Genomic DNA, 12,743 nt, shown 5'->3' with positions numbered 1-12,743 from the left:
TTTTGTTGATTATGGTAGTCTGGGCTGGCATCTGTGGTCCCTTAACGTCTGCATAATGCTTGACCACGACCTTGTGGCTTTCATTTTCTCCAATGAGAAGTCAGGTATAATTCTGATAGGTCTGCCTTTATATATTACTTGGCCTTTTTCCTTTGCATCTCTTAATATTCTTTCTTTACTCTGTATGTTTAGTGTTTTGATTATTATGTTGCAAGGGAACTTTTTTTTGATCCAGTCTATTTAGTGTTCTGTACACTTCTTGTATCTTCATAAGCATATCTTTCTTTAGGTTGGGAAAATTTTCTTCTATGATTTTGTTAAATATATTTTCTGTGCTTTTGAGTTGAACTTCACCTTCTTCTATATCTATTATTCTTAGGTTTGGTCTTTCCATGGTATCCCATATTTCCTGGATATTTTGTGTTAAACTTTTGTTAGATATAATCTTTTCTTTGACTGATGAGTCTATTTCCTCTATTGTATCTTCTGCACTTGAGATTCTCTCTTCCATCTCTTGTATTCTGCTGTTTATGTTTGCATTTGTGGTTCCTGATTGTTTTATCATGATTTCTGTTTCTATAATTCTCTTGGCTTGTGTTTCCTTTATTGTCTCTATTTCAGTTTTCAAGTCTTGAATAGTTTCTCTCATACGTTTGATTGCTTTTTCTTGGTTTTCTTTAAGGGATTTGCTGATGTCTTCTAATTTTTGTTTGTCTTTTCCTCCATTTCTTTGAGGGACTTTCTCATTTCCTCTTTAAGAGGTAAGGGGAAAATGAGTGATCTAACATGTCCTGTTTAGCCTTAATCATCATTTTGACCCAGCCTAGAGTCACCTGGAAATCAGAGCAGACTGACCTGTAGGGATGTATGCAGGGGATCGAATGTCAACTAGTGTAGGATGGCCAGCTACTGTGGATTCCCCGTGAGAAGGCCTGGTCTGTATAAGGAAGATAACCAAGTACGAGCCTGTGAATGAGCCAGCAAGCGGAGCTCCTCCATGGTTTCCGCTTCAAGTTCCTGCCTAAATCCCTGTCACGACTTCCCTCAATGACGGACTGTAACCTGGAAACAGTAGCAGCCCCTTCCCTTCTTTTGTTGCTTGAGGTCGAGGTGTTTTAGCATAGAGAAGAAACTCCAATGCAACAGCCGGTGGAGAAGACAAACATGACGTGCACATAGGCATTTCTGAATGCTGGGGTGGGTCTGGCGATGCAAGCCTTCTTTCACCTAAGCTGGAGGGGATAGGGGATTGCCATTCATTGCAGCCCACCCACTGGTACAGCAGGGAAGGGAATTCAAGGTCACAGGGTCCAGTCAAGGGGACATTAAAATATTGGGGAGCAAAGCTGTTCTCTGGGTCACAATGCCAGCCACACAAGAGTGACGGAATGAAGGGCTCTCATCTCTCCCTTTCTGTTCTTTCCACAGACGTCTTGCTGATACAATCTCTTTTGTAGTCTGCATTTGTAGATACGTTTTAGCTGAGTATCATGTTTGCACCTAAACTAATCCTGCAAAAATGCAGGACTGAAGGGCTCCACTTTGTCATACCAGACTCCAGCTGCTTTCAAAAGCATAGGTCTTGGATGTCTAAAATGTAATTTGCCCAAACAATGGAAAATAGCCAAGGAAAACAGTAAAGGTGCAGTCTAAATGGAAAAGGCTCTGTGTGCCAAAGCCCTCAGACACAGCCTCCTACTGACGACCTTGTAACATGACACCAATGCCAGTGACTAATGGGTTCGCTGTGGTGCACACTTGGCTAATTTCCCCTGCAATATGTATTTGATTGAGAACTTGTTTGTGTGGCTACACAGATAGACAAGAAAGTCTATTTCACTGGCCAGAGGGCCTTGTAAGTAGAGGGGGAAATTTGAAAAGGGGACAATAGAAGAATGGGGAAAAGAAGGAAAAGTTGTAGACACACCTTCTCTGGGAGTACTCAACAGACTCGTTGGAGGCTGGGTAGAAAATGTAACTTCTTTTTCTTTGATGTCCTCTTAACTGTGAGACAGTTGGACCACAGCAAGACATCGGACAATGTGCTTTCCTCTCGCTTAGACATTCCAAGGCAAATCCTGACAGTGAGTTAGCTTATGTCCTCCAAAGACCGCCAGGGGAAGCTAATCTCCGTGGGAAACTCATCTAAAGCTCACAGGACCATTTGTAGAAGCCAGCTCCTACAAAGTCAGCTAGGGTTCCTGGACTAGGGGTCCTTAAGGCTGAGGAAATATCAGATGAAAGGAACTGAGACAGGAAATACAGCATAGAATTGGGAGGTCTGCCTGGTCATGCCAAAACAGCCAAACAGCCAGAGTTTATTTCAGAACTTGCTTATATACAAAAGCAGAACAAAGCATGGCACAGACGGTCAGTCAGTATCTAACCACGAGGCCATTCCGGTCCTTGAGTGAGCAATCTCCTCTCTAGCAGGCGCTTGCTGCTCAGAAGCAGCCTTACTTTCTATCTTGAAGTTCCTGAGGTTTGGCGTCAACAGTGTACTTTCTACAAGATAGAATGGTTTTTTTTTCTTTCTCACAGGCAAAATCAGAAGTCTCTCACAGCCCTCAAGTTTATAGGAAAAAGCAGAGCAGGCAAGCTTGAACTCCAATGGCTTATAAATCAGAATGGACTCCAGATGGAAACTGAGTCACACGTGGGCTCCCACAGCCGTTGGGCCTTCAGCTCTGGTTGGGAGGCTCCAGCAGATGAACGCAGCTGCTTGTATAACATTGACTGAAGAACTCTGCGCTTCTAGTGAGGAAGGCTGACGTCTTTAACTGAAACAAGCAGCTTCAGGAGGAGGATACATGGAGTCGTGGGGCAGGAAGGAGACACCAGCCTACCCAGCCAGATCTGCCAAATCAACGTGAGGGTCAGTGGAGTGACGGATGCCATAGTTAGAGAGCTTCACAGCTAAACTCATTGGTTTTATAATACAGCCCTCATCCTGAATCATCCGGCCTGGCCTGAGTTTACACTGGGCCTGTCTTTGGGAGGCTTATTTATGGAGACAGCGGGGTGACAGTCTCTTGCCAGGCTCCAGTGGTGTTCTCAGAGGTGTGCTGCATGCTCTGAATGAATAACGAAGGCACACTGTTGTTGCTTTTTTCCTGTCTAGTCCCAAATGATTAAGGGTTGGAAAGGGCAAAGGCGCCCTCGAAGCCAGCCCCAGCAGTATGCTAGGAATGTGTTTCCTGGGATGGTGTAGAGTGCTTGACTCCCAGGGAAGGGCTGTTTCTACTCAGGAAGAAGCGCGATGATTCCTTTGAACTGAAAATCGCAAGCGGTAACTGCATCTTCATCGTTAAGTCAACGAAGAGCTTACTGCTGCGACTCCACACCCATGGGGCTCTGGGGAGGAAAGATTCTTTGCTCTAGGATATCAAGCAAGGTTAGATCTTTGATCCTTGGCCACTGAGAGCCAGGAGATTGTTTTGGTCTTTGGTACAGCTCCCCCAAACTCTCCTTTATCTTCACAAATGCCACATAGGAATGGGAAACTGCGCCTGGTTGGAAGTTGCTCTTCGTTAGCATGCTATGTTGAGATGGACAATACTTATTTTTTATTGGATCTTGATGAACAATGGCAACGTAATGAGTTGACTGTTATATTTCCTGTCAGGCCAAATACGTCAGAGGCATAGTTTTCTTTCTTTTCTTTTAATCACCGTGTTTTCTAGTAGGGATTTAGTTTTAAGCCCCTTGTGAGCTTAAAATATTATCACATATTCTCAAAACTCAAACCGAAGCCAAAGGCTTCAAAGACATTTAAGTCTGTGATCTGTGCGTTTGGATTCTCCAACGTCAGAGCTCTTTCAACAGGGCAAGGTACAGGGTGGTTTCTATTTGCTTTTCTGTCTTGGTAGGTTTTTAAAATTATTATTAAGCACCCTTCTGTACAGAAGAGTGCATTGTGCTGGCTTCTGCATAGCGAACTCAGGTCTCAAATTAAACTTAATTTGTGCCAATGGGGATTGCATCAGCTGTGCTAACACACACACACACACACACACACACACACACACACACACACACAGAGAGTGATTCTCACTTTCAGCATCCTTGTTTTTTCACCAGAATGTTTATCGTGGCAACAACTGCAAAAATACTTGTACAAGATTTGTTCTGACCGTGTTTGCTGTAAGCTTCTCTTAGCTTTTGGGGGCATATCTAGAAACTTCTCCAGCCTCCAGCTCACCTTGGCCAGTAGCTACCATTTCTGACAGCTTCCATTGCATCTAATAAGTTGGCTAGATCAGTTGACTTATCTCAGAGTTGACTGCCTTAATTCAGAGTCAAGAGTCCTGATCTAGTTAACAGTTTGAGGAACTATCAAAAAAAATTTTAGGAGTCATTTCCAGTGTTAATATTGAGTGGCTCTAGACTTAATTTCCATCCCTCTTACTGTGTCTGGTTCAAATTTAGGAGTGATATCTGCCGAGAGCATCGGGCTCTATGTGGCCAGCTCTGTACCTTGGCTCCAGGCACCCCTACAATCCTCTTCTGAAGCATTCTCTTCCATCCCACGACCTTATCCAACCTTCTACCCTCTCAACTCTTCAAGTTGCTAAGTCTAAAACTCTTTAAACCATGCATGGCTGTAGCCAGGGGCACCACGCGTTTTTCACCTACTCTAGCTCTTTGAGTGGATGGACAAGTGAAGGCCAAGAGAAAATAAAAGACTCGTGTGAGGTCCCCAAATCAGCTGCAGAAGGGCTAGCAAGGTTTTTGAGTTCCTGATTCCAGACACGCAGCTCCTTCCATTGCACCCGAGTCCCTGGCACCAAGCGTTTATGATCTTGCAGGGTCATGCATAGAGAGAACCCGCAGTGTGTTTTCTTTGGGAAGACTTCAGACTATGTGCTCACTTCGGCAGCACATATACTAAAACTGGAACCTGACAGAGAGGGTTAGCCCGGCCTCTGAGCAAGAAGGGCATGCAAATTAGGTAATCGTTCTCAATTTTGAGAAAGATTTTGGATTTAATTCCTCCTTCGGCTCTGAAATAATTGTACTAAACGTTGTGGGTTTGCGGGTGCTATTGCTTCATTAAATTCAACAGTGAAGACTGCATCTTGGACACGAAAGAGAGCCTGGGGGATCACTTGCTGCTCTCTCCTCATCTAGAGGGGCTGTTGCCTCGGGACCACAGCGAGTCATTTGCTGAAAGGATACTGATTCATAGTATCTGCAATCTGTGGAGACTGAAATGGGCACGCACACACACACACACACACACACACACACACACACACACACACACACATTTAATTAGCAAACAATATGTTCTCGATTCTTCACTGGGCAGACAGCACACTGGTTAAAGCGGTTATACTCATTTAAATCCAAGTTCATCCAGTGCCGAATGATGAACCTGGGGCAGGTTATCTGATCTCTCGGGTACATAGGGATATCTGTAAGTTGGAGCTGCTACCTCTGCTCTTGTGATGGAACAACTGTGGATAAAGACTCAGAGACAGTGCCTGGGACCTCCTGCTGGTCAGTGGTCGCTACTGTGCTGCAAGTTAATACATAAATGCAATTATATATCTACACAAAACAACGACATATTTTACCATAATGAAAAGATACATGCCACATAGCTATGTATACTATATAAAGGAATTCAAAACCAAACAACAACGAATGAACACGGGTTATTTCAGGGCTCATGCATTTAATAACCAAAGCTGCCGTATTCTCAGCATTGCATTGCTAAACCAACTGAGGTAAAACAATGTTCATCGGGGCCTCATCCATGCAGAGTCAGGAGCACCTGGAGGATGGTGTCTGGTACCAGATAGAAAGAGTAGATTTTTCAGGCCTTCCTTTTGCATTTTAAGTCTTCTAATTACATTCTCTGCCCCGCCACCATCTTTCCCAGCGCATGCGTGGCACAGCATGTGTGGAAGGCAGAGGACGACTTTCAGCATCATTTCTCTCCTTCCACCCTGCGGATCCTGGGGTTGGGACTCAGTCACATAGTCAGCTTGGTGCCAAAAGCCTTTACCCACTGAGCTAACTTGCCAGCCTCGGCCCTTCTTTCTTAACTTCCAATTTCAGGATTTGCAGGAAATCTGCATGTAATTCATACCACTTGAAGGTTCTGCAGCCACAACGAGACTTTGTGGAGAAGTCAGGAAATGACTTTCCTTTTGTTTCTATGTTTTTGAGACAACTAACCATGAACTCCCTATGTAGCTGAGGACGACCTTGAACTCAATCCTCCAGCCTCTGACTCTCTGGTGCTGGGATTGTAAGTGCAAGCCACGATGCCCAGCCGAGAGATGTGCTTTCTGACTGTAAACAGTATTGTTTCTGATGCTGGGGTACACTTGTGGGTGTAAATTTAAATGCCCAAGGGTTCGTCTATGAGGGTTTGCTGCCTCAAGAGCAAGATGGGCCATGTAAATGGTGCCCACTCATATAACAGAATAATACAACTTAGGGCACAGGACTAGAGAATAATATTAATGACCTAGAAGAATATTTATGAGATGTTATTATTTATAAAACATGTCACAATGTCCTATGGCGTTTATCTTAATACTAACAACGGTCACCTTGGATAGGGATGTTATGGAAGAGCATTGCCTTTGTTTAATTTTATCTTTATTTTGTATGTTTTCTGTAATAAGTATGTATGAATTTTTAAGGAAAAAACAACATGCTAAAAATTATAGGTCTGGCTGCCCACAAGCAGGGCGAGTCAGGTCCTGAGCTCCCATTGCCCACCAGCCTTGTGTCCTCATGAGCAAGCACTCAGCAGGCCATGGGTTCCATCCGAGGTGCCTGAATTGAGCAAGATGTGACCCAGGGTTGCCCAGCCATGGCAGCCTGCCTGGTCAGTTTTGAGATGGAATCGGCTCCCCTCTTGTTCATCATATTTTCCTGAGCTTCGGGTGCGTGTTGACACCTGAAGGAAACTTGAAAGAAGAAGGGAGAAGGTTGAGAGGAGCAGAGCAATATCTCACGCCACCACCAGAAGGACACAGCAACTTTGTCATTACCCAAATAGCATGTAGCATCAGCCAGATCAGATTCAGAGCCCACTTCCACCTGCTGGTCTCCTTCCATTCCAGGGAGGATTCTGTCTCCACCTCCCAACCTGTCTGCACACTTAGCCTCTATTCTGGCTCCCCTTGCACAGTGTCTACCACATGGGGCTGGTTTTAGCCCTTTCCCGATAGCCTGATACAGACCTTGCTCATCTTAGTAGATGAACCCACTTTCCACCCCCCCCCCCCCGTACAATCATTTCTCCATTTCCCAATTCCCCATCAGAGCTAAAGTTCTCTGGGCACTTTTCCTTCCTTGCCTCCCTTGTTCCAGTATCCTCTGCTTAACAACTTCTTTTTCTCGCCCCCATCTTGTGTTCCCCCTGGTTATTCTGAATGAATGTCCAATGAGGTTGGCGAGCCTGCCTTCCTCTGCCCCTGCTCTGTTTCATTGTCGAATATATCCAATGGTCAGAATCAAAGTGAATAAGAAGAGCTATTTTACCATTAAAAAAAATTAGCAAACTACAGGTTTCTAGATGCAGGCAGTGTTGCCTCAGATGGTTCTCTTCTGTTACTAACTGGGATGTAGTCCTGTCTAGCTACCTGGGTGATGCAATGGCTTTTACCTTTGTGCACAGGTAACTGCTCTTGACAATGGTTCTTGCAGTATGAATCTCATCACATTACTGTCACCCGGTACCTATCCAGTTACAAGCACCTTGCACAGGGCCCGACACATCAATGTACTTGAAACACAAGAATGAATGGGTTGGAGTGGCTTATGAGCGGCTGTGCCATGTATACAATTAGGCAAATCCTGGATCTGCATGGTAACATAGTCACTGAGATTTATGAGATCTCTGATGATGTATACCAAATGGCAGTGGTTCAGGTATGAGATGGGTGGCTATGCAGAGGGAGACTATATTCTAGTTCAACCTGCTAACAGGTCTACCTCTTCCTATCCCTTATTTCTCCTTGGCTCCCTAAGGCGTACTGGTTACCATAGCAGCCAGGTGCTGATGATGCCTCCAGGGGGCGGCCAGGTGAAATTGAGCCCGCTCTCAAATAATTACCTCTCCATGTTCTTGCAGGCCAAGATGATAAGGTCTGAAGTCTAGCCTTTTGCCAGGCCCCCAATCTGCCTTGGATCCCTGAGACTCAGAACCCTTGCTTCTGCAGACTGCCATCAGGGCTCTGAAATACCCTCCCAGAGACTCTTTCCTCCCCAGGTTGTGTCCCCTGGCACCCTGCCTAGTTGCCTTGGAAACAGGTTCCACTGCGGACAAAGGAGGGAGTCGGGTCTTGCTTCCTCCCGGTCCTGCCAATGAGGATTTTTAGACCGTGGAGACTACGCTGCCCTGCCCTGCACTTGCCCTCATTCCCCACATTCTCTCTAAAGTGGAGCTTGCCTTCGCTCGCCCCCGACGAGGACATGTGTAAGAGTGTGACCACAGGTGAGTGGAAGAAGGTCTTCTATGAGAAGATGGAGGAGGCGAAGCCAGCTGATAGCTGGGACTTCATCATAGACCCCAACCTCAAGCACAATGTGTTGGCCCCTGGCTGGAAGCAGTACCTGGAACTTCATGCCTCAGGCAGGTGAGTGGCCCAGCAAGTAGGGGTCTGTAGACAGCATCTGGCCTGGGGTACCTTCAGTGGACCGAGAAGGATGCACGGAACCCAAGTGCCTGCTCCAGTCTCACTGTGACATTACTGTAGACTAGCAGGCAGGTTATCCCTAAAAGGGATACCCGGTTTGGGCTCAACTCTTCACCTGTTCACCAGGAGATCTGTTCTTACAGTTTCTCCACTTAGCAAATAAAGAGTTAGAAAAACGTATATTATGTAATATGTTATCTAGAGAGAATATGCAACAATAAAAGTATTCGTTTCTGACTCTGACAGTTCACACACTTTTAGACTTTAATGTTGTCTTTTAAAGTATCTGTAAGCTGAGGAAAGGAAGGCTTGGGTCCACTGGGAGTCAAGGGATCTGTGCTCTTGTATTGGGGAAACTCAGTTTGAACCCAGTTAATTCAGCTCGATTTGGTTTGAAATGTCGAACACACGGAGCACACTAAAAACCGACTGTGCCGGTGGCTCTGTGTCTCTTGAGAAATCCACTTTCCTCTTTGGACCATGCTTTCCCCAATGCTGAAGGAAGGGCTGGCCGAGGTCTTCACTTTGAGCTCCAGGGATGATGATGATACTGTGGATCATCTAGAATTTTCTAGAGCTGCAGAATATTGGGCCCCTTCCAGACTCGGATCAGTACCTGGACTTTAAGAAGGCTCCCGGGTGATTCTAGAGTTCCAGTCTTGGGTTCAGTTCATGGGTCTACATTTAGACTTACTTCTGGGACTTGAATGAGAGCAGCCGAGTGGTGCAGGTATCTGAGTCAGAAGCAAAGGCCTTCTCACTTAGGTTGGCCCAGTCAGCTCAGTTCTGTTCTGTTCATTCCAGTCAGCATTGCAGGGTACTGATCTGGCTTCTCTCTAGCTGTGTGTACATGGATGGTTCTTTTACTGCGTCCTGAAACCAAATGAATGATAGGTTACTTTCTGTGATCCCTTCAATTCTGACTTTTTTTTTTTAAAAAAAAAATCAATTGTAGTCTGAGTGAGAGAAATAGTTGCTAAAGATATGAATAAGCAAAAAGACTAAAGTGAAAATGTGGGCACCCCTCTATCAGACGTTAGTAGGGTGCTACTTCCTGGAGGTTCTTGTGGGGCAGAGTGGAGGACTTTGTGGCTAACTCAGAGCTTGTAGCTGAACTGTGGTTTCCGGCTGACTGGGGTCAGCGTGGGAAACTCTGGCCTTTGTGTGGGGGGATCATCTTCACTCACGGCGTCTCCACTTCCAGGACTTGGGAATGCATTATCTCTGGCCTGCACTAATAGTTGATGGTGTTAATAGTTCATGGTCTGCTGATTTAGGCCCAGTCTGTTCGGTCAGTGTTGACAGATAGACTTGTCTATCTCCTAGCCGGAAAGATTCAGCTTTGCTGGCAGACTTCCACTGACAGTGTGGACAGAGACTCAATATACCTAGAACATTTTATAGATAAAGAATGAGTTCCTTCGAACTGGGAGAAGGGGCAAGGCCTGAGGAAACACGGCTGAAGGGAGACAAGGTCTCTGGATGGTAACCAGGGAGCAGACCACTGCTAGATTTCCCGTGCCAAGTCTGGGAAACTGCTTTTGTCCCTTAGACACTCACATAGAACAAGAAGGGTGGCCTCCTGGGGAAGCTAATGAACCCTGGGGACTGTCAGCACACGGCCCCGCCTCTGACAGCTTCCACATCCCCTTACCCCTTCCTGGCCTGTTTTCATCCCTCCACATGATCCTCTCTTTCTCTTTCCCTCACTGGCAGGTTCCACTGCTCCTGGTGCTGGCACACCTGGCAGTCGCCCCATGTAGTCATCCTCTTCCACATGTACCTGGACCGTGCCCAGCGGGCTGGTTCTGTGCGCATGCGCGTGTTCAAGCAGCTGTGCTACGAGTGCGGCACAGCACGGCTGGACGAGTCCAGCATGCTGGAGGAGAACATCGAAAGCCTGGTGGACAACCTCATCACCAGCCTACGCGAGCAGTGCTACGGGGAGCGCGGGGGCCACTATCGCATCCACGTGGCCAGCCGCCAGGACAACCGGCGACACCGTGGCGAGTTCTGCGAGGCCTGCCAGGAAGGCATCGTGCACTGGAAGCCCAGCGAGAAGCTGCTGGAGGAGGAGGCGAACACCTACACCTTCTCCCGTGCGCCCAGCCCCACCAAGCCACAGGCCGAAGCCGGCTCAGGCTGCAACTTCTGCTCCATCCCCTGGTGCTTATTTTGGGCTACCGTCCTGCTGCTCATAATCTACCTGCAATTCTCCTTCCGTAGTTCTTTCTAAGATTCCCGCGTGGGTTTGAGGCTGGGGAGGGGGGGGCCTGGGAGCCAGCTGTTGGGAAGGGGTGAGGTGAGACCTGGCTTGGGAAAATGGGGCACGTTCTAAGGCAGTCATTGATTCAGTGGGAACCACGGACAACCTACCCAATTTTTCCATCTGTAAAATTAAGGCGGTTGGTTTTTCAAGAAAACTAAGGTTCCAAAGTCCTTCTTAGGTACCCCAGGGACGTTTGATTTGGGAGGTAGAGTGAATGAGCTGCTTTCTCCTCATCCAACAGCTCCTTCCAACTTTCAACTTCTGTCTTCTCCCTTGCTGCAATCAGAAGTACTTCCATGTAAGGATGAATATATATGTGTAATAAAACATATATACACATATATATACACACATACATATATATGTGTATATATGTGTGTATATGCATATATATATATGCTTAGTTGCTTAAAAAGAAAAACCAGCTTGGAAATTACAGGACTAGGCCATCTCAAAAGGTCTTAAAGCAATGAACTGGACTTCACTCTCTTGTTAGCCTCTTGCTGTGTCCTCATCATTCCCATAGCATCTAGTTACAACTTAAAGGAACCTCTTTGCCTTTAAGATGAGCCTGATCCACAGCTCTGCCTCAGGCTTGCACAGTAGTTTCCCCTGAAGCAGAGAGGTGGGGCGCTGGGCTGTGGGCTCCACTGTACTTTGTTTATCTTCCCCGTCTTGAAGCTGCTAGCACCTTGTCCTTCAGGTGGTCCCATGATCTGCCTGCCTGACAGAGGACTGGCTGCTGGGGTATGGTCATAGTGAACTGGGCCGGAACTGAGAGAGCTGTGGAAGAATGCTGCATATAGTGACTTTCCATTATGTGGAGGGTTTTCAGGGTTCGGATCCTTGGCTGTGCTGATGACCAGAATAGGGAACAGCCTGGTTGCCCGTGATTTTGCTCAAACAATCTGAAACAATCATTGACTGGCTTTTCCACATTTGCTTTTTTTTTTCCCAAAGAGGTTCTCCTGCTGGACCACAGGGATAGGGCACCTCAGCAAGAAAGAGTAAATTAAAGATACAAAAAATAAACCCTTGTTGGTAGAGAGTACCCAGAATCTCACATCTCCTCAAAATGGGGTGCAACATGTTTACAGTCACAGGATCAGACGCCCTCTGGTAATAGAGTGTAGAGTAAGGCTGGTGGGGGAGAGGCGAAAAGCTGGAAGTGGGGTGCTACCCACCCTGAGCCTTGGAGGTCCTTGTTCACCCTCTCTTTTAGTAACCAACTTCCTGTCCTACCATTTCTCTATTATAGAAAGTCACAACGCCTGTAGTTGGGGAGACAGAAGGGTCACTTACATAAAGACCTTTGGGGCATCATTAGTGCACCTTTGAGATTCCCCTCATGGTCCTTTATCTCCATTGGGCCATTAGTATCCCCGTTGGTATCTTGTCTTCTCTCTTACTGAGACTATCCAGTTACTACTCTGGGTCAATCATGTCTATAGTCAGGAGTGATGTGGAAGATCAGTCCAAGGTTAAGTCCTCGCTCCAATGGTGGAAACCAGCTGTGATGTCTTCCTCCACAGTATTAATTTCTTTAGTGAAATATCCTGGGCACCTCCCCTCTAGCAAGTTCTCATTTGGCTTCTGGGTACAGCAGTAGGCAGCTTGGGTCAGGCTCAGTCTATCAGAGACCTCTGGTCACTTCAGGGATTCTCAAGCCTGGCTGTGTGTTAGGAACCCTGGGGAGCTTTAACAGCAGTACATTGAAATACCTGAGTTAGGACAGCTCTCGGCGCCCTGCTGCTGAGGTCTGGTATCATGCCTCTAAGTGAGTGGCAGCTTCATTTGTGTCCAGTTTATAA

At 46.5% G+C, this 12,743-nt stretch overlaps 1 protein-coding gene and 1 non-coding gene across 2 annotated transcripts; both read left to right on the top strand.

Annotated features, from left to right (window-relative positions):
- The first annotated feature begins 4,863 nt into the window (after positions 1–4,863).
- LOC125413245 (U6 spliceosomal RNA) lies at positions 4,864–4,970 on the top strand. Its single transcript, XR_007235905.3, has one exon. It is a non-coding gene; the product is annotated as a U6 spliceosomal RNA (small nuclear RNA).
- A 3,200-nt stretch (positions 4,971–8,170) lies between these two features.
- Rtp1 (receptor transporter protein 1) lies at positions 8,171–10,899 on the top strand. Its single transcript, XM_048454419.3, has 2 exons — positions 8,171–8,603; positions 10,380–10,899. Exons 1-2 carry the CDS (start codon positions 8,332–8,334, stop codon positions 10,897–10,899), a joined length of 792 nt encoding a protein of 263 aa, XP_048310376.3. The 5' UTR covers positions 8,171–8,331.
- The last annotated feature ends 1,844 nt before the right edge of the window (positions 10,900–12,743 follow it).

The sequence above is a fragment of the Myodes glareolus genome, chromosome 2, assembly GCF_982192425.1.
Source record: "Myodes glareolus chromosome 2, mMyoGla1.1, whole genome shotgun sequence".
Classification (NCBI taxonomy): Eukaryota; Metazoa; Chordata; class Mammalia; order Rodentia; family Cricetidae; genus Myodes; species Myodes glareolus.
This window is presented reverse-complemented; position numbering and strand designations above follow the sequence as displayed.